This window comes from Anopheles marshallii, chromosome 3 (assembly GCF_943734725.1).
Source record: "Anopheles marshallii chromosome 3, idAnoMarsDA_429_01, whole genome shotgun sequence".
Taxonomy (NCBI): domain Eukaryota; kingdom Metazoa; phylum Arthropoda; class Insecta; order Diptera; family Culicidae; genus Anopheles; species Anopheles marshallii.
This window is the reverse complement of record NC_071327.1, coordinates 40,018,702-40,043,331: the sequence shown is the minus strand read 5'-3', so window position 1 is coordinate 40,043,331 and position 24,630 is coordinate 40,018,702. Positions and strand designations below refer to the sequence as shown.

General features: G+C 43.1%; 1 protein-coding gene across 1 annotated transcript in view; it reads left to right on the top strand.

The window, feature by feature from the left end:
• Positions 1-22,849, top strand: part of LOC128715796 (hemicentin-1-like) — a 63,851-nt gene extending 41,002 nt beyond the window's left edge. The window contains exons 2-8 of the mRNA XM_053810713.1: positions 5,398-5,587; positions 5,662-5,922; positions 6,026-6,222; positions 19,429-21,573; positions 21,655-22,023; positions 22,158-22,529; positions 22,659-22,849. Of these exons, the coding sequence (XP_053666688.1) occupies positions 5,398-5,587; positions 5,662-5,922; positions 6,026-6,222; positions 19,429-21,573; positions 21,655-22,023; positions 22,158-22,529; positions 22,659-22,849 (3,725 nt within the window). The remainder of the gene's footprint in view (positions 1-5,397; positions 5,588-5,661; positions 5,923-6,025; positions 6,223-19,428; positions 21,574-21,654; positions 22,024-22,157; positions 22,530-22,658) is intronic.
• The last annotated feature ends 1,781 nt before the right edge of the window (positions 22,850-24,630 follow it).

Below are 24,630 nucleotides of genomic sequence, written 5' to 3'. Positions count from 1 at the left end.
GCTCTGAGTGGTCAAACCCATTACGATTATTAGCGGTTATTTTTCGTGTGAGGATAATTGATGGCTTACTTGTCCTTGCCGGAGCGTGGTTGATGGTGGCTGTTGCCGTGGTGCGTTCTCTGACGTTCTCTTCGTGTACGGCGCTGTGTGTTTATGGCTGGTACCACAATAGTGGAAAACCACTCTATCCAATCAGACACCGGATCTTGAAAGCATGGCTATTTTTCTTCACCTCGGTCCATGGTTTATGTTGTGTTTGTTTAGTGGCTGGTGAATATATGTGCACGAACGTCTTCTGACGCTTTTGTTCGCGTTGCTGGAAAATAACGTATTGAGCTTATCCTTTTGTACCAGCGTAAAATTTCTCAATCACAACCGTGAAATTGGAAGGTAATTAATTAGCAGTATGTTCAATCCAACTTCTGAGCACGATCAAGTGGATAAAAGCGGTGCAAATAGAATTACAAAGCTGATCAAATTCAGAGCAGATTTTGTCCGTTGGCAAAAGAACGTATGAGTGTAAGAAAAAAATACTTTACAATTAGCTTAAAAAATTCATAATTTAACAAGATGTGAACTATATTGCTTTTCTTGTATACCTTTAGAATGCTGCACATAAACGCTGTTCACATATATGATAACCCAATTATGTGTTGCTTATAACAACTCCACCCACAGCTATTCGGAGTTTCGGAGTCATTTACGTTTTATGATGAATGACGAGAAACTGTTCAACTGGTGGTTTTCTTGAACGCAACACTTGCCACTTTCAAAACTGAAACGAACCAATCACGAACAATGGGAGTGAAAGAGTAGGCCAATGGGTACACTTGCAGTACTCTTGACATAAGCATCATTTATCTTATTGTTTGAGTATAGGTTGGCAAGGGGACATGCCAACCCGGAATTTGAAAAATTACACCCTAAGCGAACCACCAAGTCCGGACGAGTTGTCCCGCGCAACGTTGGTCGACATAATTTCCGGCCAAAGGAAAGGCCAGTTTCTTGGTGTGCCGATTTGAAATTTAGTACCACTTTAATGTCGGTCAGCCAGGGGGTGTTTGATTGATTGATTTAGCAATAGTGCGCTTAAAGAGGGATGGAGAAAGCGTATGTACCGCACACATCCCTTGAGTACACGTGGTTGGCCAAGGTAGAGATGGGGTCAGGTAAATCGGAAATCCTAGTGTTGAATATTTAGTTACGACGGTATCGATAGGAACGCACTCAAGCACACACATACACAGGTCTCTTCCGTTCGGTGCCACATGTCCGTGGGCTTTGAAGTTTTTGGTGGAAAGAAACGTTCAACTAATTACACAATCAATTACATCGCGGCTATTCCCTTTCTGCCTTCCCGTTTTTGGCGCAAAAGCACGCATTTGCCAGTGCCGCTGGCATCGGTGAATATTCCGATCACGATTAGTAGGAACATTTCGGGTGAAAAGAAGCTTCTTGCCTTCACCTCAACTCACCTCATGCCTAGCGTCCTTTAATCGAGGCTATCATTTCAATATGCTGACGATCGTTCATCTCGGCTAACGGCCCGGGTGACCGGCCTCGCACTGTTTGGCATGTTTGACTGGACTGCAGGAAAGTTTCCGATTTCGTAGATTAATTTTCAACTTCGAGACGATTTAATTAATTTTATCCTCGAGCTAGAGGAAACCATCCCTGGAAAAACTTCGATCCGATGAAACAGGAGCGTTGTAGTAGCTGGAAGAACCGAGAAAATGTTCTGGGAACAGGCAACAGAGCACATGGCAGAGAGCGATGGCTAGAATCCTAGACATGCGCTCGCTCTTATTCATGTGCTTTTTTTGTCGTAATCATACTGTAGTAGCTTTGGTCAAGCTTTAATTAGGTTAGAAATGCAAAACCATCCAATCAAATTTCCTGCCGAAGAGAACAACAAATCATACCACTAATAAAAATAGACATGAATGCCATTGAAGAGATTCCCTAGAATTCACTCAATATCCATGGAAAATGTTAAAAATGTGTGTTCGTAGATATTTCCCAACGGCGAGCTTTCAGTGGAATTAATGGAAGGCGTTGGCGAGTGAGTGATAATAGATGAAACGGAAGATATGTTTTCGATCGCAGCTTAATAACACTTCAGGCGATGGAATCCAGGATTTCGGACGTTCAATCGGCAGTATGCGAAACGGCAAAGGAAATCGCTATTTATGTTTGATAAAAAGGAAAAGAACCCGTGTGGAAATAGATTGGAGAGTTTGTACGGTGAATGATTGGGTTCGCAATATTGCTGGAAAATTTATTTCCCATCCTCAGTTTTCCCCTGCTACTTGTGGATGTGATGGATCGGTAAAACTTCTCCGTTTCTACTGCGCTGTATTTTTTTTCCGAACATCGATGCCACTCAATCGATTGGAATGTTTAGCTTTGCTTGAAACTATTAGTTCCGTTTAAATCTGTTCCTTCACAGCATTGATGGAACAATTATAAACTGTTCATCATATTCACATTGTGCGTTGTAACTAGCGAACAATGGAGGTTGCGCGTTTGTTGGCTAAAAGCCATGCAGGCTTTAAATCGGATGCACAATATTGTTCGAATCGCAACGCTGTAAAATTCATGATTTTCACTTTTAGGTGTGAATTAGTTATGCACCTTGTGTTAAAAGTGATCTGAAATTCATAACCATACCGAACCGCCCATCTTCATTCAATACTTCACCGAGCCTAAAGCTTGCGAGCAAATGCTGTTGAGATGAGACCCAATGGTGGGAGCGAAACCAAAACGAATTCGAAGCGTTTGGTCATGGAAATTAAAGCATCATAAGCGCAAGCAACAAAAAAATCTTGGATCTGAATAGCTCAACGATGAGAAGGCAGTGGGTATGACGTTGAAAGTGGAACTGAAGCGAATAGCTAGCTACTACTAGCTGATTCATACGAAGTTCGCGTATGCTGGTGTGATGGATGCCTTCCAAACGACTGGGAATCAATGTACGATTTTCGATGCTCTTCTCTACCGATCAGGAGGATGTTTAAAAAAAGTAAAACCAAGCAAATTTGATAGAAATACACGCGCCACGAGTTTGCAGTTGATCAGCTTATCATGCTTTTTGTTGCTGCTGATATAATCTTTTTTTTTACACCCAAAAGCCAAAGCTTGGATGAGGTAAAGGTGTTAAAGGAAGAGCATTACTAATGCACACGAGCAGTGCTCTTTTTCCGATTAGCTGATTGATTTTCAAGAATCTCACATTGTACGCTGCTGAATGAGGGTATGGTTGGTTGAGTAAAATATTAATTGCTGTAAAATTCCATTCCACAAGAGTGGCATAGACAGGCTATCTTGAAGAAAATGAAAGTCATAGCTACGCATGTTTTGTTGGCATGCGAAGATGCTGCCTGGTGCTCCATTCAGCAAAATGGAGTAAATTACTGTGAAAGACCGAATGCTACAGGCAAATGAAATGAATTCCGTAGTAAGAGCGCTTTGCTGTATGCAGATGGCAAAATGTGCGCGACGAAATGGTTCAAGAAGTAGTGAAGTAATGTTCATATAATTACTTTATTTAAATCAAATTGTTTTGTACCACATGTGCGCTACACTCACACATGGGGTGGCAATTTCGAAATGGTTAAACCAATAGCAATCAGTGTCTTGTATCAATACCCGCCGGCTATTATGAAGTGTAGGAATGTTTTGATGATACGGGATGCTTTTTCATCAGCTTGTGCTACTGTGGAAATTCAGCACTCAGGTGGATGATGACGATGATGAGGATGATGTTCATGATGGGTGGTGAGAAAAGCTTTCATCGGAAGTCACAAATTTTCGGATGGCGTTTTGCAGATATTTTTTCCGCACCGTCATTAGCGAATTAGGTTTGATTTGTAAGGAGTTGAAGGAGTTGGGCCATGTTGACTTGTGACTTGTGCCTTGTGTACGGTTGACTGATTGGTTCGTTCGCTGACGACGCCCGTGCGACTGTTCATCGCTAAGATTGAACGTCACCACCAGTCTTCCAACGTGTTGCTCTGGTTTCCGTTACCCATCGTGTGTGTGTTGAGAAACAGGAAACCGTTGCCAAAGAATGGCATGAAAGAGTCTTATAAACAATGCAGTATAATGTAATTATGTTTGATAATGATCACACGATTCTTAACTGTTTCATACTTTATGAATGTGCCGAGCGGTGCGCCTACAAGGAGTTGAGACCAAATGAAAGGTGGTGCTGGGAGAGTGATAAAGAAAAAAAATCCGGACAATAAAGCAAACATGGCCAAGTAAGCTAACTGTGGGTTGTGGCCTTCTAACAATGGATGGAAGGGAAGTCACCTGTACTGGGGCAAAGAACAAGTGGTTAAGAAAATGAATAATAACACATACACCCATACACGCAGCATGTTTTCGATTCCGTGGACACTGTGCTTCACATCACGCGTGTGTGATGCCGTGCGTGAGATATATGATGGAAAAATCGTGGGTGAAAAGTCACCGACCGAGTGCTGGCCGATATATGGGTTGATAACAATAGCAGCAATAGCAGTAGCAACAGCAGCAACACCAAGTTTTGATCGTCGTCTTAAGAGCGTGTACATAATAGAGCATCCTCCGCAAGGTGTCTTGCACCTGAGTTTTGGAACAGGCCAGATCGGTCGAGCAGAAAAAGCTGCCTGAGAATATATCTTGCAGCGTGTCGTGGTTGTGTGGAAATGTAATTGTTTTATTCCACACAAAGCACTGGGAGCTGTGGGAGCAGTAATCCACTTGATCGGATGAGATGGGAAGTCAGCAGTCTTCGTACACAAACCTAGGAGGACAAAACAAGTGGAACAGCACGATGAGAATGTTGTGCCTAATGTTTTCACGTATTCGGTTTTTACAACCGTTAGTTTAATTAAATTTACAATATTGATTTAGTTATCGTTTAGTCAGACAACAGTTTTCGACAGCAAAATAATCAATATTTGAGACCTAAGATATAAATGGCAATTTGCTTCATAGCTTCATTAAAATGCGTCTTCTCTCATTTGTTTGCTGTAAAACTCGTGGAGAAATTTATTAAACCAACGTACGTTACCTTTATGCACACATTTCACAAACACACCATTTATTGGAGTGAAAATATTTACCTTTCACAACTGTTTGCTTCTCAGTGTGAAGGTTTCGCGTTAGGGTGACGTTCTCTTCTTGTGGGTGAATATTGGATATACGAGACTGAGCAATGCAATCTTGTGCGAAGTTCCAGTGCGCGATAGATGTAAATCCTTTTGAACAGTACCCGAAACCCAAACAGGCCTATGATCAATATTTAGCGAGTTGCTTAAAATGTTTACCGTCTGTTGCTGTTTTGGGTCGCCGTTGCCTTTTTTTCCTCCATTCGCATGCTAATGTAATGTTTACTTTTCTATTCCACAGTTTTGCTGCTGATCGGTTTGGCGATGGCGAACAAAACGATGGACACACGGGAAGGTGAAGATGTGATACTGAAGTGCCGCTTCAATGAGCACTATTCCGACCGAGAGTACTCCTACTATTGGGCCCAGCAGTCACCAAATAAGTACGACAATGTTGCGATCAAGGGTGATACCTTCAACCCTAACTACAAGTGAGTATTCAATCGTTTTACGTGTGAGTATTGTGGAGCAGGTTAAAATGCGGCCGTTTGTTACTTTTTTCAAGGATTGACTATCGACCCAACCAAGGCATATACGATTTGCAAATCTTTAACGTATCGTACGCTCGCGATAATGGACGGTTCGAGTGTCGCATCAAGCAGATCGGTAGCGATAATGCGATTTATGAAGATTACTACAACCTGACGGTTCTAACGCCACCGCAGCCACCGCTGATTTTCCCCGGAAGCGAAACAACTGCCACTGAAGATAAAAAGCAGGAGCTCACCTGTAGCAGCGTGGGTGGCTCTCCAGATCCAACGATTTCGTAAGTATCGCAAGCAAAAGTAAATTTAGCTGCGCGCGCCACTAATGATGATAATACAATGCCTGCGTTCTTTCCCAATGGTCGATACGCGATCGAATTGTAGGTGGTACCGTGAGGGAAGCACAACACCTCTGGCGGCCAATCTGATCTACGGAGGATCGCGTGATATGCAGACGACCAGTACGCTGACCATTATCCCACGCCGGGAAGATGACGGAGCAAAGTTTACGTGCGTCGTGTGGAACCGGGCTATGCCGGAGAGCCAGCGACTAGAAACGGTTACGACTCTGTCGGTGAACTGTAAGTACACGATCAAAGTTCCCTGCAGTTGGACATTCAATGTATTTTTCTCAACCGTTCCGTTTTATGCGTTTGGTACGTCTTCCTGCAATTAAACTTAAATATTGCACACACCACATCCGTGATCAGTGAAGATGATCGACGAGTTGAGCTAGGGATAGGTAATCGAACACTTCCAGGAAGTGGGACATTAGTCAGTCACACATTCACCAGTTTGCTTCATTTTGTCTCAGTCGTGCACGAGTTGTTTCAGTTAAACCTTCACAGACGGGCATTTGTGGGGAAAATCCCTCGATCTCGTAATGAACGAATCTCTCGACGAATAAGCGTACGCAAATCAACATCACATCAGACATGGCTGTATCTGGTTGACCTCATTTTTTGTGGTTGCTGAGATGATTCATTCTTCATCCGGCTAGTTGTCCATGGCAGAATTCCGGATTCGTATGCATCGCGAATAAAAAAAATGACGAATAGGGTTACGTTAAAAATTGCGTGTAGCCCAAAGTTCTCCTTTTTTACTGGAAGTGCGACACGTAAAATATTAATCAGAGAAATTCGCGTGCCACTGTGCACGTGTGTTTGGGCACAGTCAAGACTCTTTCCGGCTGAGTGGCAAACTTTCCTTTTTTTGTTTTATTTCGCTTCCGTTCCATTCCGTGTGCCGTTTGATGGTCCGTCGGATTCTACTTTCTTTTTTTTATCTCCTAACCCTGTTTCATTTCGACCTTCAACATCCAGGCATTGCTTTACGCTACGGCAGCTTCAGGCAAGATCCATTGGATTGTGTTCCAGGAAATGATTTGAATATGGCGCCCAGAGTTATTCAAAACTCTCTGCCAATCCGCCTTCCAAAAAATGCTAACACTGACAATTGTTGTTGTTTGTTATTTTTGTACAGACTTTGAGCTGGGCAGCTTCATTCGCCTACAACACTGACAATGGTGATGCGATTTTGGGCGAATAAGAAAATTCAAGGTAGAAGTTGATAGAAGTACAAACTGTTGCATCTTTCGAGAAAACATTTTCGTGTGGCAGTTAGATTTATGTCAGGAGAGCAGCACATTGCGTACACTTTTACGCCTTTGAGGTACTTCTGTTAAAGGTTCCGTGTTTTGATTATTATTTTGATTTGCTTCTGTTAAAGTCGTCGCCGCTTTTCTCGTTTTCATGGGTAGTGAGATATTATTTGATGGTTGTACAAAATTTTCAATGCATTTTTTATGAGTTCCGGTCGAAATGCGAACAACAACAAGGGCAACGTTGGCATATTGAGCTGGAAGTGAGCTTCTTGTTGTCAGTTGTCGGAACGACTGTTTTTGAAGTGATTGGAATGATTGAGCACAATGCTTTGAGGGTTTGACTTTATTCATTCGGTGGAAAAAATGAGTCACTTCGGTCTCGTGTAATTTTTGTTCGGCTGTTGGAAATTATATTGCAACAACATTTTTATTAACAAATGGCAATCCAGATATCTCCTGTAGAAAATATTGAACAATGTATTCTCGATCGTCTTAAAGTAGAGATATAATTTCAAGTTAAACCTGTTGATACAGTTTGCCCATTGCACAATGTACTTCTTCATACATTTTCTTATACTTCCTGCTTTTCGTTAACTTTCTCTTACTACTTTTGGGATGAACTGATGGGATGGACCGTTTTTAGCGAGATAATTCTTGGGCCGGTTTTTGTCATTTTGTGTCATTTGCAAATCAGCGGGAAGTTGATGGCAGAATTACGCTGCGGCGTTGTGCGTTGTATCATTGTTACTCTGTTGGCCGTTTCGTCCCCAAGGCGTACGCTTAGGTTCTTCTCGACCGGACAACCAGGCTCACTGACCGCTCTTAATAACCGAATCAAATCGTGGGGGAGAAAAAAAGTTAATGGGCATCATTAGCGCCATAGCGCTCGGTGTGCTTCACAGTGGGTGGCAGAACCTTTAGAAAGTCGTTGATAAGTAAGGTTTTGGTTAGAGAGAGCGACGATGTGGCGGATGGTTTGGCATTGCAAGAACAACGACGAAGCCCCGTCATAGCTGCTGCCGGTGTTGGTGGCAGTGAAATTTTGTTTTCCGTTAATTAGCCTCCAAGTTCTTCATTTGCACCCTCGTGGGTCGTGGGTCAGGAGAGCAGCGAACCAGGGGAGTGGTCTGTTGTTGTTTTACTTGCCATTCTGCTGTATGTTTTCTCTTATTTCAGTTTTTTCTACAATGTAGCTTGCGCGCTCATTTACTGTATTTTGTTTTTTTTCCGCGAGCACTTCTAGCGGAACGTTCTTGGTGTTTCGTTGCGAAAATTGAAATTACGATTTGTGCGTTGTTTGGATTTGCTCAAGGACTGGTGAAATTGCACATCGGACTCGAAGGAAAAGAGCCTACAGAAGGTAGAAGAGCACAGATGTTTTCGTTGGAGCGTAGTGCAACACCGAGCGAGTATAACTGTCGCACAGTTTCGTTTCGTGCCTGTTTCTTGGTTGGGTTTTACTGTTCTCTCTTTTGTCAGCTCTTGGAAGGGTATGCTAATTATTTTTCATCTGATTTAATGCTTGTTAGTGGTACGACCTCGTTACGGTGGGCAATTGTGAAATCTGATTTTATCGTCATCTTCGTCGTTATTTGTATCGAAGTGGGTAGAAATGTCAACCCTTATCATGGGGTCGTCCAGATTTTTTTTATGTGATTACACTTGAGATAATCACCAGGGCAGATTGTTTTTGTTTGATTAATTAGAGTCAATGGTTTAATTTTGACATTTTTCGGTTTAACGTATAAAATAAATTTTTTTTGCTTCACTTTATTTCCAATTTGTGGCGCAGTCAGGATTTTCTTCTCCATGATTTAAAAGCGCCATGCACTATTGAAAAGTTTCTCGGAGAGACGTACGTGTGTAGTTTTAGTAACAACAATCGTAAACTATTTTGGATCAAACTCCGTACAAAAAAAATGGATAGTATTAAAGTGGAACTTGGGTACTATCATCAAGCTGTTGCCACTGTTGCTGTCAGGAACGTAAATAGTTTTCTAGTTTACAGAATGGCACAATATATTAAAAAGTTGCTATTGGTGGCTGAGCGTTATTCCTCATACGGGAAGGATCCTCTTTTACTAATGCGGGTTTAGAAGCAAGAGGCGTATACATGCCTCGAAGATACGGCTCGCCTTGGAACGAATGTTTAATGTATTTAAATAAATTACCCAGCCATGAATGCCGGAATTTTCGTAATTCAGAAAGTTTGTCAATTTTGTACGTTGTCGTTGTCGTCGTTGTCTCCGTTGTTTGGTTATGGTATGCGTTGCCATCGGGATGCAACCGTATCAGTTGCTCTAAAATAGATGGCAAACATTGTAGTGATCGTTTCGAAACGACTAGTGCTTCTTTGGGTTTCCTTCCCGCATGCAGCCAAACTCATTGATAAGAAATGCCAAAGCAAGTCAAGGATGGACAGAAGTCTTATGATGTCGCGAAAGCTGCCTCAACGTTTACATTTAGTTTCACAAAGTATTATAGTGAAACGTTCCACGCTGGGCTAGAAACAGTACAGCGTTTTCCTGGGTAGACTGGAATTTTTCATCACGGGTAGGAAGTTCGATACATGAAAATTTACCACCAAATCTAGATAGAACAAAGCGGTTATAAGAAATTTGGTGAACTTACTAGAACGTGTACAAGAAAGAAGAGAAAGTGCTAACCGTACAACATTGACTGGATGGGCTTCACGGGTGGTCTTACTGGTGATGTTTCGCTACAGTGGACAAAATAGTTTTCTGCCCAGAACATTGTGACAACGCTATTCTGCTTTGTTGTAGAGCACGTAATAATCGGTTGCTCGTTATTGTTCGAATCGCTATAACTTTTGAAGGATCCGACGTAAGTCCGACCGACCAAACTTCTCACCTCTCTGACAAAACTTGGTCTATCGTTAGCAGCACAGTAGTGATAAATGGGTTTCATTTTTTCACTTTCATCCAACACGTCGTAGGGGTGCCGGTAGCGCCTCCTCTTTGGATTCCACACACGCTGCCACTATGTACGCACATTTGGGTGGAACAATTAGTGCTCATAAAATTGATTAGGTAAGGTTGCCAAATTTGGGATACTCTCTTTTCTTTCCCTCGCGATGGAGTGTGTCTGTAGAACAAATGGTTTCTGTTTATGGCTAGTGGTTTAGTGGCAAACATTCATATAAGGCAATTCCACTTAGTAAGCATAGCTCAAATCAACGTTACTATCTTAAGACCTGCTCGCGAGTAAACGAAATCAGTGATAAGAATGTCGGAATGGAATGTGCATTATGCGACAGTCGACCAACCTTAGCTGTTGATTAAAACGAAGCCAACAGTTTGGGAAGCAGTACGGCCCTGTTGCCGGTCATATCTCGCGTCCTAATTGTTGAGTGTAGTTTTTAACCAACGGCGGTTGCACGCAAGAAAGAGGAAAATCCGTGCATGAGCAAAGTTAACCGTAACGGTTTAGAAAACGTATCTCAACTACGTTTCATGGGTTGATAACCTTCCACAGTTCGAGCGTTGAGGAAAAATTGCCGCGGGTTGATTGACGGAATGCCCTTCAGTAGCTGGGCTCTGCTCCGAATGCCCTGAAGATGAAAAATCATTCCATTGGAATTTGGCAGCTGCCAGTGACGGGTTTGTTTCTCTTTCACTCGATAGGTGATCTCATACATACTGTTTCGCTTTCGCTGCCGGTAACGGTTGCGTTTGAGAATTTCGTTGCTGCGTGCAGACGAGGGCGTTAGAGATTAATGAATTGTGGAGGGTTTTCAGAAGCATAAGAACGAAGCTATGTAGAGCATGCGGGGAGGTTCTTTTCAGAGTCTTGAACGTTACGCACCATGGGTTTAGTTGTTTGTTCGTTGGCCCGAATGCTGGAGCATTTCCGTGAGTCATTTAATCTCCGTTTGGTAGTAGCGATCCGCAGGGTTCTTTTCAGCTCGGGTTGGCAAGATCTTACGCAGCCTCGAGCACTACATTACGCTCACTAAGTGTCATCATCAGCACGGCGCAGAGGTAAAATAATAATCACCAGTCGATGAAATTATGTCCTCCGGAAGCTGGGATGAAGAATTTGTAAATGGATTTTACATTAACGACCAGGGTTGCAGGGGCAGAGGGACAACAAGATTTGACAACATTCTTCATTGTACAGTTGGATGGGGCAAACGGGCGGAAAAAGTGTTATATTGTAATATTTGGTTCGTAGTGGAAGGTGAATGGCAACAGGAATTTGACTGAGCGATTCTTACTTGTCGGATTTTCCTTTTGAATGCTGTAATTTTGAAGGGGCAATTTGCTGTCATTACGAATGAAAAATGATGCTTTAAATGATCGTACAAGGTGTCTCACTCATGACATCGCAACTGGTGTCTGGTAACTGGTGCGTATTTCTTCTAGACAGGTTTTTGTTCGGTAGTCATTTGACTTATTACGACTCCGAATGCGTAGCAATTTGTGCTGTTACAACTAATATAATGCCAAGATTGGATTCGAAGCATTTCGTAAATACTTTTTTGAGGTGTTTATTGAGCATGACCACTTTTCAACTTGTGGGACAGTTTATCCAAAGTAAAACCATTACTTACAAAATGACAAAGTGTCATTTAACATACTATTATGGAAGCGTTTGGGGGAAAAGGTACATTATAAAAAGTAAAAATTGTAGTACAACTGGAGCCGAAAAGCTGGGATACTCTTTGTTGAGATTATTTAGAACAAAAATGTTAAATTTGAACACACGGAAAATTTTAGTGTATTACACAACCGAAGTACATGAAACAGTGCTGCTGTTATAAAAAATACTCTCCCCATGTTCGCTAGCCTTTATTTGAAAAGGTTGAAATGGTTCCAGGTTTTTTTCCAGCGCATTTGAGTGACTTATGGAGACACATTTAACGTGTGATAAGTCAGTGATAAAAGGTGACATTTTCTACGATCCGTTGTTATGTAAGGTGCTGTTTTTCGTGCCTTTCCATTGAAGAAGATTTATTCCCTGTTGGTCGCTGTTGGTCATCAGCTAAACATTTACTATCGTGATAAAGGAAGTGGGGTGATGTCTGGTGAACGTTGCGTCAGTGTCGTAAAATATGTTGCTCATTTAATTTACCTTCAACGGTGGCTCGTGGAGATACAGTGTGGGTGTTCCGTACGGCGAAGAAATCCAAATGCGGGACTAGGAAGAAAATGCGAACCGTTGGAGAGAACAGCGGTAGGGCAGTGTTTCCTGACCTCCGGGAACTGGCACAGAACAGTGCAAGTTCGTACGTCGAAGTATCTTAAGGATCATGTTTCCTGCGAACGAATGAACCGACGATACAAGATTGGCGAAGGGATAGAAAAATAGTTTAAAGACAGTGAAAAATTTGCCCGCATTGGCATAAATTATGCTGGCAGTGTTTGCCACGGGTGTTCTGGATAGTTACAGTTTGGGCCTGTGTGGTAGAATTGCTTACATTCGACTGCCTTTTCCGCCAGGATGGCAATTAATTTAGTATTAAAGCGGAGAAGGTCGCCTGAAGGATGGCCAGGTGTGTTTTTTTCTTGCGTTAGACATTGCGTTGAAATGGAACCCACAGTTTGATGTTATGAATCCGCTTGGAAGGTGGTTGAAAAATAAACTGGAACACATAAAACTCTAATAGCGGTGAAATCAGAACCGAACCCGATTCGCTGCACCACTAGAGGGTACACATTAGCGTCACAGTTTCGCGGAAAACGATCAAACGAATAGACTTGTTCGGGTTTCAGCGCTGTTGGAGCATTTACCTACCTCGCCACTATCGTCAGGTTACTTGCATGAAGCTAAATTAATTGTCCTAAAACTCAACCGAAGAGAAATGCTAACAGTAACGGCGTTACAACCGGTCTTTCCTCCGATGGTAAAGATAAAGATAATTTATTGAATTTCGTTGCCCATTTTGTTTCGAGGTTGAAAATCGTCAGGTGAAAAACTAGTCGTTGTTACGAGTCCGGGGGTCTGAGCTCTAATTTATGTATACCTTGTCTCGTACTAAGGATTGAAGCTAGTGCATTTGCACAATGAGGCAATCGCAGGACTGGCCACATTGACACTCGCTCCGTATATTGCAAGAAAGTCTGCGGGTTCTTATGTAGAGCGATGTAAATTGTTGCAATAGCCTGCGATAGGTGCCGCAGATACTGCGATAGGTGCAGGTGCGGTGCATTTCTTTTTATTTGCGCTTTTGCTTTGGATACAGTGTTTTTCCGACCAGCAACTTTGCCTTTAGCAGGTGGCTTAACGAACAAATCTTGATCTAGGAGTTTTCTTTACTCTTGTAACTTCGGTTGCCACGTTACACTCTAGCCACCGCAAGCAGTAGGAGACGTAAGAATGCGTACATTTCAGGAGATTTCTTAACGTTTTCAGTTCCATTCGAGTGTCAAGACCACCGCACGATTGTCGGTTGGTCTGTTAGTACAATTCAGTCTATAAATAAACAAAAAGTGGCATGCAGAATTTGAAATGGATGAAGAATAATAAGTCAAGTAGATGTCCAAGTCTTGGTTTATCGCAAGGAACACATCAAGGTGCGGTTTGTGGCAATTTAGAGATTTGGTCGCTTTGATAATACAATCGCTTGGGGTGTTCCGCTTGCTTAGTGTTAGTCTTTGGATAAGGTGATACCAAATGTTTATCTTTTTGCTGAAGTGGCGTAGCATTTATTTCGATCGGAACACGTGTCATCTTCCTCTTTTTGATACTACAACTTGAGGAGGTCTTCAGACCTCAGACCTTCAGAGTGTTCTTTCACACCTTCTTTGACTCTACAATCTGCAATTGAATATCTACAATGTTTAAGTTAATTAAGCTATTTCATAGTAAACCCACAATTCTGGATAACATGATGATGCGCATCAAGCGTATTAATTATGTTATGTAATGTATGAACCAATATCAGTTATGTATCAATTTTCGTTTTACATGTTACTTCAGTTAAAAGTGTTAACCAAGAAGGCTCGTCTAAGTGGTACAAAAGGGTTTCGAAAGGAACGAAAAGATCACCTTATATGAAACCTCATGCAAATTAATAGATTTTAATTTTATCAATTTATTTCAGTTGATAGAACAACTCGAACCAACAATCTCGTAGTATCCTCGTTGACCATGCTACTGTTTGTTGGGTTGTTGGTTTAAAGTGGTAAAATTCAACCACGTCTCAAAGACGTGGGTGACAGCAAAGTTACAAACAGAAAAAGCCCTTTTTTGGGACACACAATAAAATGTTTACCTCGTTAGTGGTTCGATGGAAATTTATTGGTCAACATTCCAGGCCCGCTGTACGACCCACTACTAGCCACGTCGTCGTGGTGTTTTCCGCCAGGCAAGTTCGTTTGTAGGCGGTAGTGTTTTGTTTCTGGTTGTATCGTCCCGGTCAGCGCCGCACAATGCTGGACCGGAAGTTTGGACCTTGGTTTGGTTGGAGTTGGCGTATCTTCCTCGCTGTTGTGACCGTTTGCTTTCCACCCATTTACGTTGGTTCGTTTCATCGTCTGTTCAGCGTGTATGTGCGAAAAGGCGATACCAATCTATAAGGAATGGAAAACAAGTACTGATAGCAGTGGTAAGAAAAAAGGATTCGTCCGTTTTTCTGGAACACTTTGGTTTGGAGGAAGTAAAAATGAATGGCCTGTTCAAGATTTTTGACAACCGTTCTAAACTGTAGTGCAGCTACGGAACCGAAAGTAGTAAGATCGTGGAACGGGGCCTTGAAACATGGGGTAAGGTGGAAGATAGTGATGGTGACAGCACACCGGGGAAACACTCCGAGGAGAAAAATTGATGGCCTGGATCCTCCCGAGGGGCACGAGAAGGAAAAATTCCATTTTTTGCGTCCTTACTCCACATCCCGATGGTGGTGAGTCGTCGCGCCAAGTTTCTGCGGAACAACTGGTGAAATAAAAGTACATTTCTATCTTTGTTGTGTTTTTTTTTTGTTTTTCACTCGGGTTGCTCCCAATATGCTGCTACCGGCTCTTCACCCCAGTCGATGGAACCGTTGTCGCTCCAAATGGCTGTAGGGAAATTCCTGCTCTTCCTCGTTAGTTTTAAACATTTTTTGCTTCTCTTTTGCAGACGGTTGAAGCAAATTTGAGAAACTGGAAAAAAACGACACACACATACACGGTGCGCGTACAATTGCACGCAGGCATGCAACGGTACACGGATGCTTACAGGAAAGAGAGTTCTGCTAGCAAGTAGACTAAGACCCTGTGAGCTGTTGTGCTGGGTACGCTTGATGTGGTGTGGAGGAAAGTTTTTATCCGCGAGTTTTTATCGTGCACATTTGCGGTTTCAGGAAGAATGCAGTACCATACCGCGTCCGAACTACCAGAGAAACTTGAGATGCGATTGCGAGTGGCGGGACTGGCAAAGAGAGAAAAACACTCGGTACTGCTGCTGTCCCTTCCCTGTTCCCGTGCAGCGAGGAATCTTTGGGGTAGTTTGTTTTTTATACCTCAAATCTATCGCGCAATCTTGCGTCCTTGTACTTGCCCGTGCCGCTCGTGTTTTTTTTGTCCCAAACTTGCGCCTCCTTGTGCGTCTCATCGAATGGCGCAGATGTGGCTAAACGCCGTGAATCCTTAGTGTTTTCATCGTTGGCGATGAAGAAAGTTATTTTTGCAGAAGTTATAAAATTCATGCTAACCGTCCAAGCATAATACACTCCTTTTATTCGTACTCCCTCCTTGCATGCCGGAAATGCAGCGGTGGAAGTGTGTCGAAGGAACTGTGCAATGGGAAGATGCTAAGGTGAGAAAAGTTCCGCCCTTGTTTGAAGCTTTCCCGGTTGCGGAAGTAGTATTGACTTTAGTTGAAGGCTTATTTTGAGTTCGATCGCGAAGCAATTTTTTAACGAAAGCACAGTTCTGAGATAATGCGGCAAAAATGTAACGAATGTGTTGAAATTGATCTAAAAACTTTTCTTTCTTCGGGTTGTAGAAAAGCTTTCTTATCGAACGCTGTGTCCGGGAGTGTGAATGTTGCTCGAGGAACATTGGTCGGATGGTTTTTAAGCCTTATAAGTTGTTTGAATACTGTGTTGCAAAACGCGAACACAACCAATATATGTAAAAACACTTTGTCCACTAAGAAATCCGACAGGTTCGCACTCCAGGTTGGTGTGCAGATCATATTTACCTTTATTAATTTTCACATGCACCGTAATTGTTGCCTGCTACCGATCGTAAGTGTTGCCATTTCATTGCGCAGTTTAACGACCAGACTCGATTGTCGCTAGGGACGGATGGCGATGGTCGTTATCGGTTAACAATGAATGGAGCATAAAAACATGATGGGAGCATGTGTTATTTTCCAATTGATGTCCGACGGTGACAACGTTGCATTATGGCACTCCTGGCTGCGTTCTCCGTGTGTGCATACAGAACATGGAACTTGACCGGCCACCGTATCGGCATGAGCTTTTTGTATTTTTTTCCTTTTGGGTGTGAAATAAGGAAAATAGAGGAACAATGAGTCAACGAAAATGTGGCAATATTCCGAGCATCGGCAAAACCCAGTGGAAGGGGTAGCATCATTACGAAGGCAGGTGCAGCAGTGACGCGCGCGGAGTAGCGTTGTACACAATCATCTGTCCATGTACTGGGGGACCTGCCGAAAGGGATTGCTGTGTGTCCCATTAGTGAAATGGAACAGTTAAATGTAATGTTTTTTTTTTTGGATTTCTACCTTCGAAACAATACACACTGAACCTCGTGGAGGGGAAAAAATGTTTCTTTTGAAATTATAGGTACTGACAGCTGAACTTGACCGTGTTGCCCACACTGTCCAATCGATAAATGCTGCAAGCGTGTTCAGTTTCATAAGCGGTGGCTTATCATCGTTAAGTCAATTGGCCGATTGCTGTATGATTATTCAGTGTCGAACGCATTATGAAATATTCAGCATCAATTTAGTCACGGCACGAATGCTACACGTGCATTTTAAATGATGATGCTCTACGGGCATGGTACTGCAGCCAACAGAAGAGTAGAGTTTTTTTTCGTCTAAATTTATCGCAATGGATCTGTGTAAAATTTTGGAGATCCAGAGCAGAACAAAGGAAAGAAAAGGTAGGGTTCTAGATAGCTAGAAATATCGAAGATTTTTTTTAGAGAAATTGAAATCCAAACGTAGAAGACTGCAACTTGATCCCTATTTTTCGGGTCTCTCGTTCTTACCTCATCCCCAACACATCAGCACCACAAGTGCGCCAAAGAAGAACGTATGGTGCTCAGCAGCGGATTATGAGATACGTTTCATTTACCTAAGAACCCCTTCTTTTCATTTTAATGAGGAAATCCGATCTTCATTGATTTCAATTAATTATACAGGGATAGATTATTCGAAATTACGATTGTGTTCTTGGGTGTGGAGCTGATCGAACTATCGAAAGGCGAGGATGTGTTTCTGCATCCGGCGTCTTAGACCTTGCCTTTTTGCCTACGGCGAAGTGAAATGGAACGAATAGGAACAATACCTGACCCGTTTTTTTTTCGAGTGCTATCATCAACATGAATTTTGCTACATTCATAGGATACGACGTCAGCATCAACCATCGTTAGCTTTTTCGTTGGTGGTTGTTTTGGTCCGAAAAGCGAACAGTGTGATTTAAAATTCATGCTGCTGTTAAAGTCAAGAAGATGATGATGATGACGGTTCGATTGACCGCTGTGCGCCACGTTGGCGACGATGACGATGGACCAACGAATTTTTCAGTACTTGAGAAGCTGGTTTGTCTCTTCGGCAGGCGTACCTTCTTGAATCTTAGGCAGTCGCTTTTCTCCTTGCCAGCAACAGCAGCAGCAGGTTGTTATTTTGTTTCTCTATGGTGCTGCTTTTTTTTTGCTTATTATTTTTCATGTTGTTTCGAACTTGAAAAACCTGTCCCGGGATCGCCCGACGGTGCACACTCTCTCGCGGCAGATGTTCATTATCATTTTGAAACGTAGTCATCTCCCCGACCACCGGACTATTCGTTCGGAGCGACGAAAAGGGACGAAAGCAAACGATCTCAGACAGATACACAAACACAAAAAACACGTTACGAAAAGTAACACGCGGACAAAAAGCCTGCAGCTTGCTGCCATCAGCGAACCAAGGCTACAGGTGTGTCAGATTCGTTCGTATTCCCCCTTTTTAGGTTGTAGTTTGTGTGGCCCAAGGTGCGGACGGTTCCATCTTGTCAGTCAGTACGGCGAGTGCGGACTGTTGTATTTTCTTTCATTCTTGCACCTTTTCTAGGGGTGGTAAAGTACCGTAGTGGAGCGGTTGCGCTGCTGCTGCACGTTCGCTTCAATCTGATGTACAATCCTTTTCTGCGATGCGAAAAGGGCCATGTAAAAGACAGATTTGTCCTTTTAAAAAGTATCTGCGTCTGCCCGTCTTGTAACATCTTTGGCGACGTGTCAGGAGCGATTGGATGCTTATGACAGTTGGAAAGAAAATAAACACTCCATGGCATCATCTGCGCAGTTTATAATGATGGTAAAAGATGAAGTAAATGATAATATTCAACACCATTATCGATAGCGTTGTTGCTGTATGGTTGTAGCTTCGGATAAAGGTTTGGAACGGTAGTGGAACGTTAAAAAAATGGTAGTTTAGATTAGATATCCTGATCAAGTTTCGGGAAAGTATCGTGTTTAAGCTTTTGCGTGTTTTGTACAAGAAAAAAAAAAATATTAGCAACCGGTTGAGACTGGAAACTGGTTGGGAAATGAGCTGCTATAAAGTTTCAGGCTAGTCCTTTTTTGCTACCAAATAAGGTCTAGAGTTAAGTAACAATCTTTAATATCCATCTGGCTTGGATGGAAATGCTTACCATACACAGTTAAAACTCTTGTTTGTTGCGCTTGTGTGTTCTCGACTGTGTTTTTATACAATTGGGAAACACAAAACCAAAATCTGTTGTACGGTTGAGTTTGGAAATAGACTGTAAACATATGAGAAAACAGTTTCAGATTAGGATCATTTTGAGATATAATTTTTTTGTTGCCACCCAAGAAGAATCGCCGGATGCCATATGATGCAATGGAATGTATCTAATTTCGATTGTACGAATATGATCGTATTAAAGCTCCTCTAGTGTGCTTCATCTGCCAACTGTTGATATGAGCTGTAGATTTTTTTTAAAAGTGTATTCTTAATAATAACAAAAAACTGTTTATTTTTACAGATTATCCCCGCGTGGAAATTGGGCCAGAAAACCCGCTGAGTGTTGAGCGAGACCAAACAGCAAAGCTGGAGTGTAACATCGATGCCAAACCGAAACCCGAACAGGTGAAGTGGACCCGCAATGGTCGTTTCATTTCGTCGCACCCAACGCACACAATCCATCGTGTGTCACTGCAGGATGCCGGCCGTTACACCTGCTCGGCTGATAACGGGTTGGGTAAGATTGGCGAGCAGGAAATCACCCTGAACGTCCTCTACCCACCGATTGTGCAAATCGAAAGCAAGGCCAAGACGGCAGAAGAGAAGGAAACGGTGCATATTAAGTGCAACGTTACAGCCAACCCACCGCCGGTTACCATCGAGTGGTTGAAGGAAGGTGATATTGATTTCCGGCGTAATGGAGATACGCTAGTGCTGCGGGACGTGCGTGCGGAAGATGCTGGTACGTACATTTGCCGGGGCATTAATATGATGAAGCCGTACGGTGGAAAGACGTTGGAGCGTGAAGGTAACGCCTCGGTAGCGTTGCTTGTGCGGCATCGCCCCGGGCAGGCTGTAATTACGCCGGAAAAACCGGTCGTACACGTTGGCAATAGTGTCAGCTTGATGTGTAAAGCTGATCCTCCGGGCTATCCGGATCCACAGTACCGTTGGTACCGGGATGTAGGCGGCGAGATCTCGACCACTGTGATTGCCCAAGGTGCACAGTATCTGATACCGAAGGCGGGACTTTCGAGCGAAGGAAAATATCACTGCCATGCAAGCAACGAACTCGGCAATGGCGGTATGGCAAGCGCCACGCTAGAAATTCATCAGCCACCGCAATTTTTGGCCAAACTGCAATCGAACATGATAAAGCGCGCGGGCGAGGTAGACTTTTTTGTAACCTGTAGCGCAAAAGGCAAACCGGAACCAGCGATCACCTGGTTGAAGGACGATGTGGAGATCACTCCGGAACTGCATCGGTATGAGGTGAAGACGAATGTGGACAAGGGACCTAACGGTATGGTGACGGTGCAGAGTATGCTCAAGTTCACGGGAAAAGCGCGACCGAACGGAAATGATCTGATCTCTACCGATCGTGGCCAGTACACATGTTTGTACGAAAATGAGGTAAACAAGGCAAATTCAACGATGCATCTGAAAATCGAACACGAACCGATAGTACTGCACCAGTACAACAAGGTGGCAAACGATATAAAGGAAACCGCCGAGGTGTTGTGCAAAGTACAGTCTTACCCTAAACCAGAGTTTTTGTGGCACTTTGGAACGACGCTGTTGAATACGGGTGGGCATTACGAAATCATCACTAACTCGGACGGTAATGACGTATACACCAGCATCCTGAAGATCAGCAATGTGCGTCACCAGGATTACGGTGAATATCATTGTCGAGTGTCGAATTCGTTGAATCACATACAGGTGCCGATTCGATTGCAACCGAAGGGTCCGCCAGAAAAACCGAACAAATTGAAGGCGGTTGAACTTGGTTCGAACTATGTGATTCTTTCGTGGAGTCCCGGATTTGATGGCGGCCTTGCCAACACAAAGTATTTTGTATCGTACCGTAAAATAGTGATCCCGAATGAGAGTCTAATGACGGAAGAGTGTGCTGCTGTCGCTGCTAGCGGTGCTGAGTGGATGGAGTTTGACTGCCAGCGTGAAGTTCCTTGCACCATTAGCCCACTGGATCATCATCAGAGTTACGTGTTTAAGGTAAAGGCACTAAACACGAAGGGCGTTTCGGAACATTCGAATGAAATCACGGCAACGACCAAGGTAGAAAAGATTCCAATCCCGCTGTTAGCCAATTTCGATCCGGAAACCAAAATATTGGGCTTAAACATCGGTGCAACCTGTTTATCGATGGTGGCGATCGTTGAATCTGTCATGTACGGTGATACTCCGATGGCAGCATGGCACATTATCGAGAAGGTAGATTTGCAGGTGAACGGTCACGATCCCACGTACCGCGAGCATGAAATTAAGCACTTTGTAGCGAATCGCCGCAACAATGGCCGTTCGCTGGGTAACACACTGGACGACATTCCCATCCCGATCGAGGACGAATTGAATCCACGAGTGCGCGTGAAGTTATGTCTCAAAATCAATCACGAGTATTGCGGAGAATATCTTGAGGCTGACAGTAAGTATCGTAGTTGGACAATTCTAGAAGACTGTTCGAAATAATTGTATGTGATTTAATTGTTTCTGTTGCACTTTTCAGTTGGACAATCTCTTATACAGGAGGCTTCCTTCGTTGAGCTACCGACACTGATAGCGATTGTGGTGTCGTGTGTTGTTGCTGGTCTTTTCGCCGTGCTGGTGATTATGTTCTGTCGCTGCAAGCGGAATCAAATGAAAGAATCGGTAAAGTCAAAGGAGTATGATATTGATTCGATTCACCCTTCGATTGTGGCACAACAAAATCAGGCACCGCCACCATACTATTCCGCCAGTAGCTTAGAAAACAAGGCACTTGAACATTCGATGGATTTGGCAATGGATCACAATACGGCCCTGTACGCAAGCCAACAGCCAACGTACGATTACCACCAGCAGAATGCAATGATTCCACAAGTACCGCAAAATGATTGTAAGTATCTGAAAGTATGCACCCGTTGTACGCAGTTGCTTGATGGGCTTGCATTTATTTGGCTAACGTTTTGAAGTTGATTTCTAACCGAAAATGTTTGGTATGCATCATTTTATTACCTTCCCATGAATCAGGGTCAAACATGGGTTACGTAGAGAATTCGTACTCGAACTCGAACAATGGAGGAAGCGTCAACTCGCAGGACTCTATTTGGCAACTGAAAATGTCAGCCGCGGCTTCGAACTCGGCCAACATGATCCCGCAGCACAACTACATGGAGCAGCAGATGCAACAAAACTACGGTTATGACCCAATGACCCACGGGGGATACGGTGCCGTTGATGATTACGCTCCCTACCCACATCTGATGACTACCGCCAGTCAACACGGTGGCGATGACTACCACCACAACATGCGCAATAGTCAGAATCCATCGCGCCAGGACTACTGCAGCGATCCGTACGCGTCCGTTCACAAGCCCAAGAAACGCATGGATCAGCATATGGGTGAGTAGCTGTAACCGATTGATAGTGGCTCCGTCAGCGTCACATTCCATCCGCTAGGCTAGTTTGGTTGGTGATACTAGTTCCGATTTTAATCCGATTTTCTCTCTTCAAACAACCCGAACCGCGTAGATTTTGTCGCTGAATCACCGTATCACGATGTGAGCGGGCTTCCGGACCCGTATATGGAGCAGGAGGATGCAAAGTCTCCCGTGCAGAATCAGCATCTCTCAATGAGCTACGATGATGCGCTAGCCATGGAAAGCGGTTACTCGACACCAAACTCCCGCAATCGTCGTGTCATTCACGAGATTGTGGTGTAGGCAAGTAAGGCATGTTAGCCTTATTTGCCTTCGGTGCAACGAAACAACGAGTTTAGAACAACGACAACGAATCAACATGATGGAAAAAAGCTCAAAACAGACGGAATCGAACGAATCAAACCACGGGCACACAGCCATCTCCGCAGGAGCATACATAAAACAGACGACAATAGCAGAGAATCTAACTGTTGTTGCACTTCTAGATGCGCTGGTCAAACCGTAGTTCAAATTAATTTACCTTTTCTTCTAAATTATTTGTTTTAATCGAAACATTGAAATTGTTGCAAACCACCAACGACGACAGCGGCCCCATGAACGTAATGTAACGCTGTGTCATAGCTGCAAGGGGTGAAATATGTTGATCTCAAAATATAGCTCCTTGATGTATTGGTAAGTGGATGAGTACGTGGATGAGTTAATAATTGAGAGAATCATAATAAATTAACACCCCTTTTTTAATTCTATCTCTTTTCTTAATTTTCAGACGAGAATCGTTTCCGTTGGATGATGATGCAACTTAAAACTGTGATTGTATATATAGAAAACTGAAATACGTTGAGCGAAATAGTTTTATGTCCTAGTGCGCGTAATTGTCGGCAAACAATTTTTGTATTGTGTATATCGAACAACCGAGTTTTGTGTTTCGGGATCCATCATCGAAACAGAACTTATACCGGCCAACGTAATGTTCTTCTTCAAACAGTGCCGATCTGTATAAGTACAGTGGCAATAGGAATTAAGCAACGGTTATAATAGTAAGTGTTTGGATTAAGCACATCACGAAACATGCCTATTCTGTAATGAATGGCACCAATGCAACTGCGTCACTGGATCGGAGGTTAAGAACCGAATGTGCCATTAGCTTGTAGTAGGTATCCCTGCCAATAGTTCTTTTCCAACAAGTCCGATTCGGCGTGACGCTGTGGCAGCAATGGGCCCATCTCCCTCACAAAGGGGCGCTACGATTTGATAGGACGGGCGGCAACAATAACTCCTCGTGCGTTGTGCTTTAGTTTCATAAGGTTTGGGTCTGGCTCGAAAAATGGAAGTAGGACCCTTCAAGGGAGTTCGAGTGACTTCATCATCTCATCACGGAACTATATATCTTTTAGTGTGTCCGTCTGGCGGTGCCATTGTTAGATCGTTTCGTGCCAAGTCTTCCTTCTAGAGTAGCAGAAGCAGGAAGAAAATGTTGCATTCCATGCGGTTTTTTAAAGAAACGTACTAATGCCAATAACAAAGCTGCACTCATACACCTTCAAATGGAGACGTGTTGACGAGGTTTTCAACGTTCGTTGGCGGTAGAACAGTGAAGTTTTGAGAATATGGTTTAAAGTATAATTATTCACAAGAACCGACTTGTGCCGTGCGTTACTCGTCCAATATACTTTTTTGGTGTCTCATTGGACGAAGGATTCGGCTAATCGATTTGTTTCGGCATAAAAGATGGGTATTACGTTGATCAACATGAAATTCAAATGGATAGTGAGCAATGAAACAACGAAACATTAAAATACTAATCGTACTGACAATGCTCCTCATCAGTGTACATAGTAAGCGTGAGAAGAACCGAGAAGCGGACAATGTTTAAATGCAAAGAATTTAAAAGTCCTGTTTCGGTTGTAGTAAAAGCAAAAGAATATGTAGTAATCGTACGTAAGCAGAAATTATGTATTAAAAAGTGTATGCTAGAGCATGTTGTGTGGGAGTGTGCTTATTATTGTAGAGAACAGCAACAACCTACAGGCGAACGGATTTAATAAGTATCAGAGCGTTTTTAT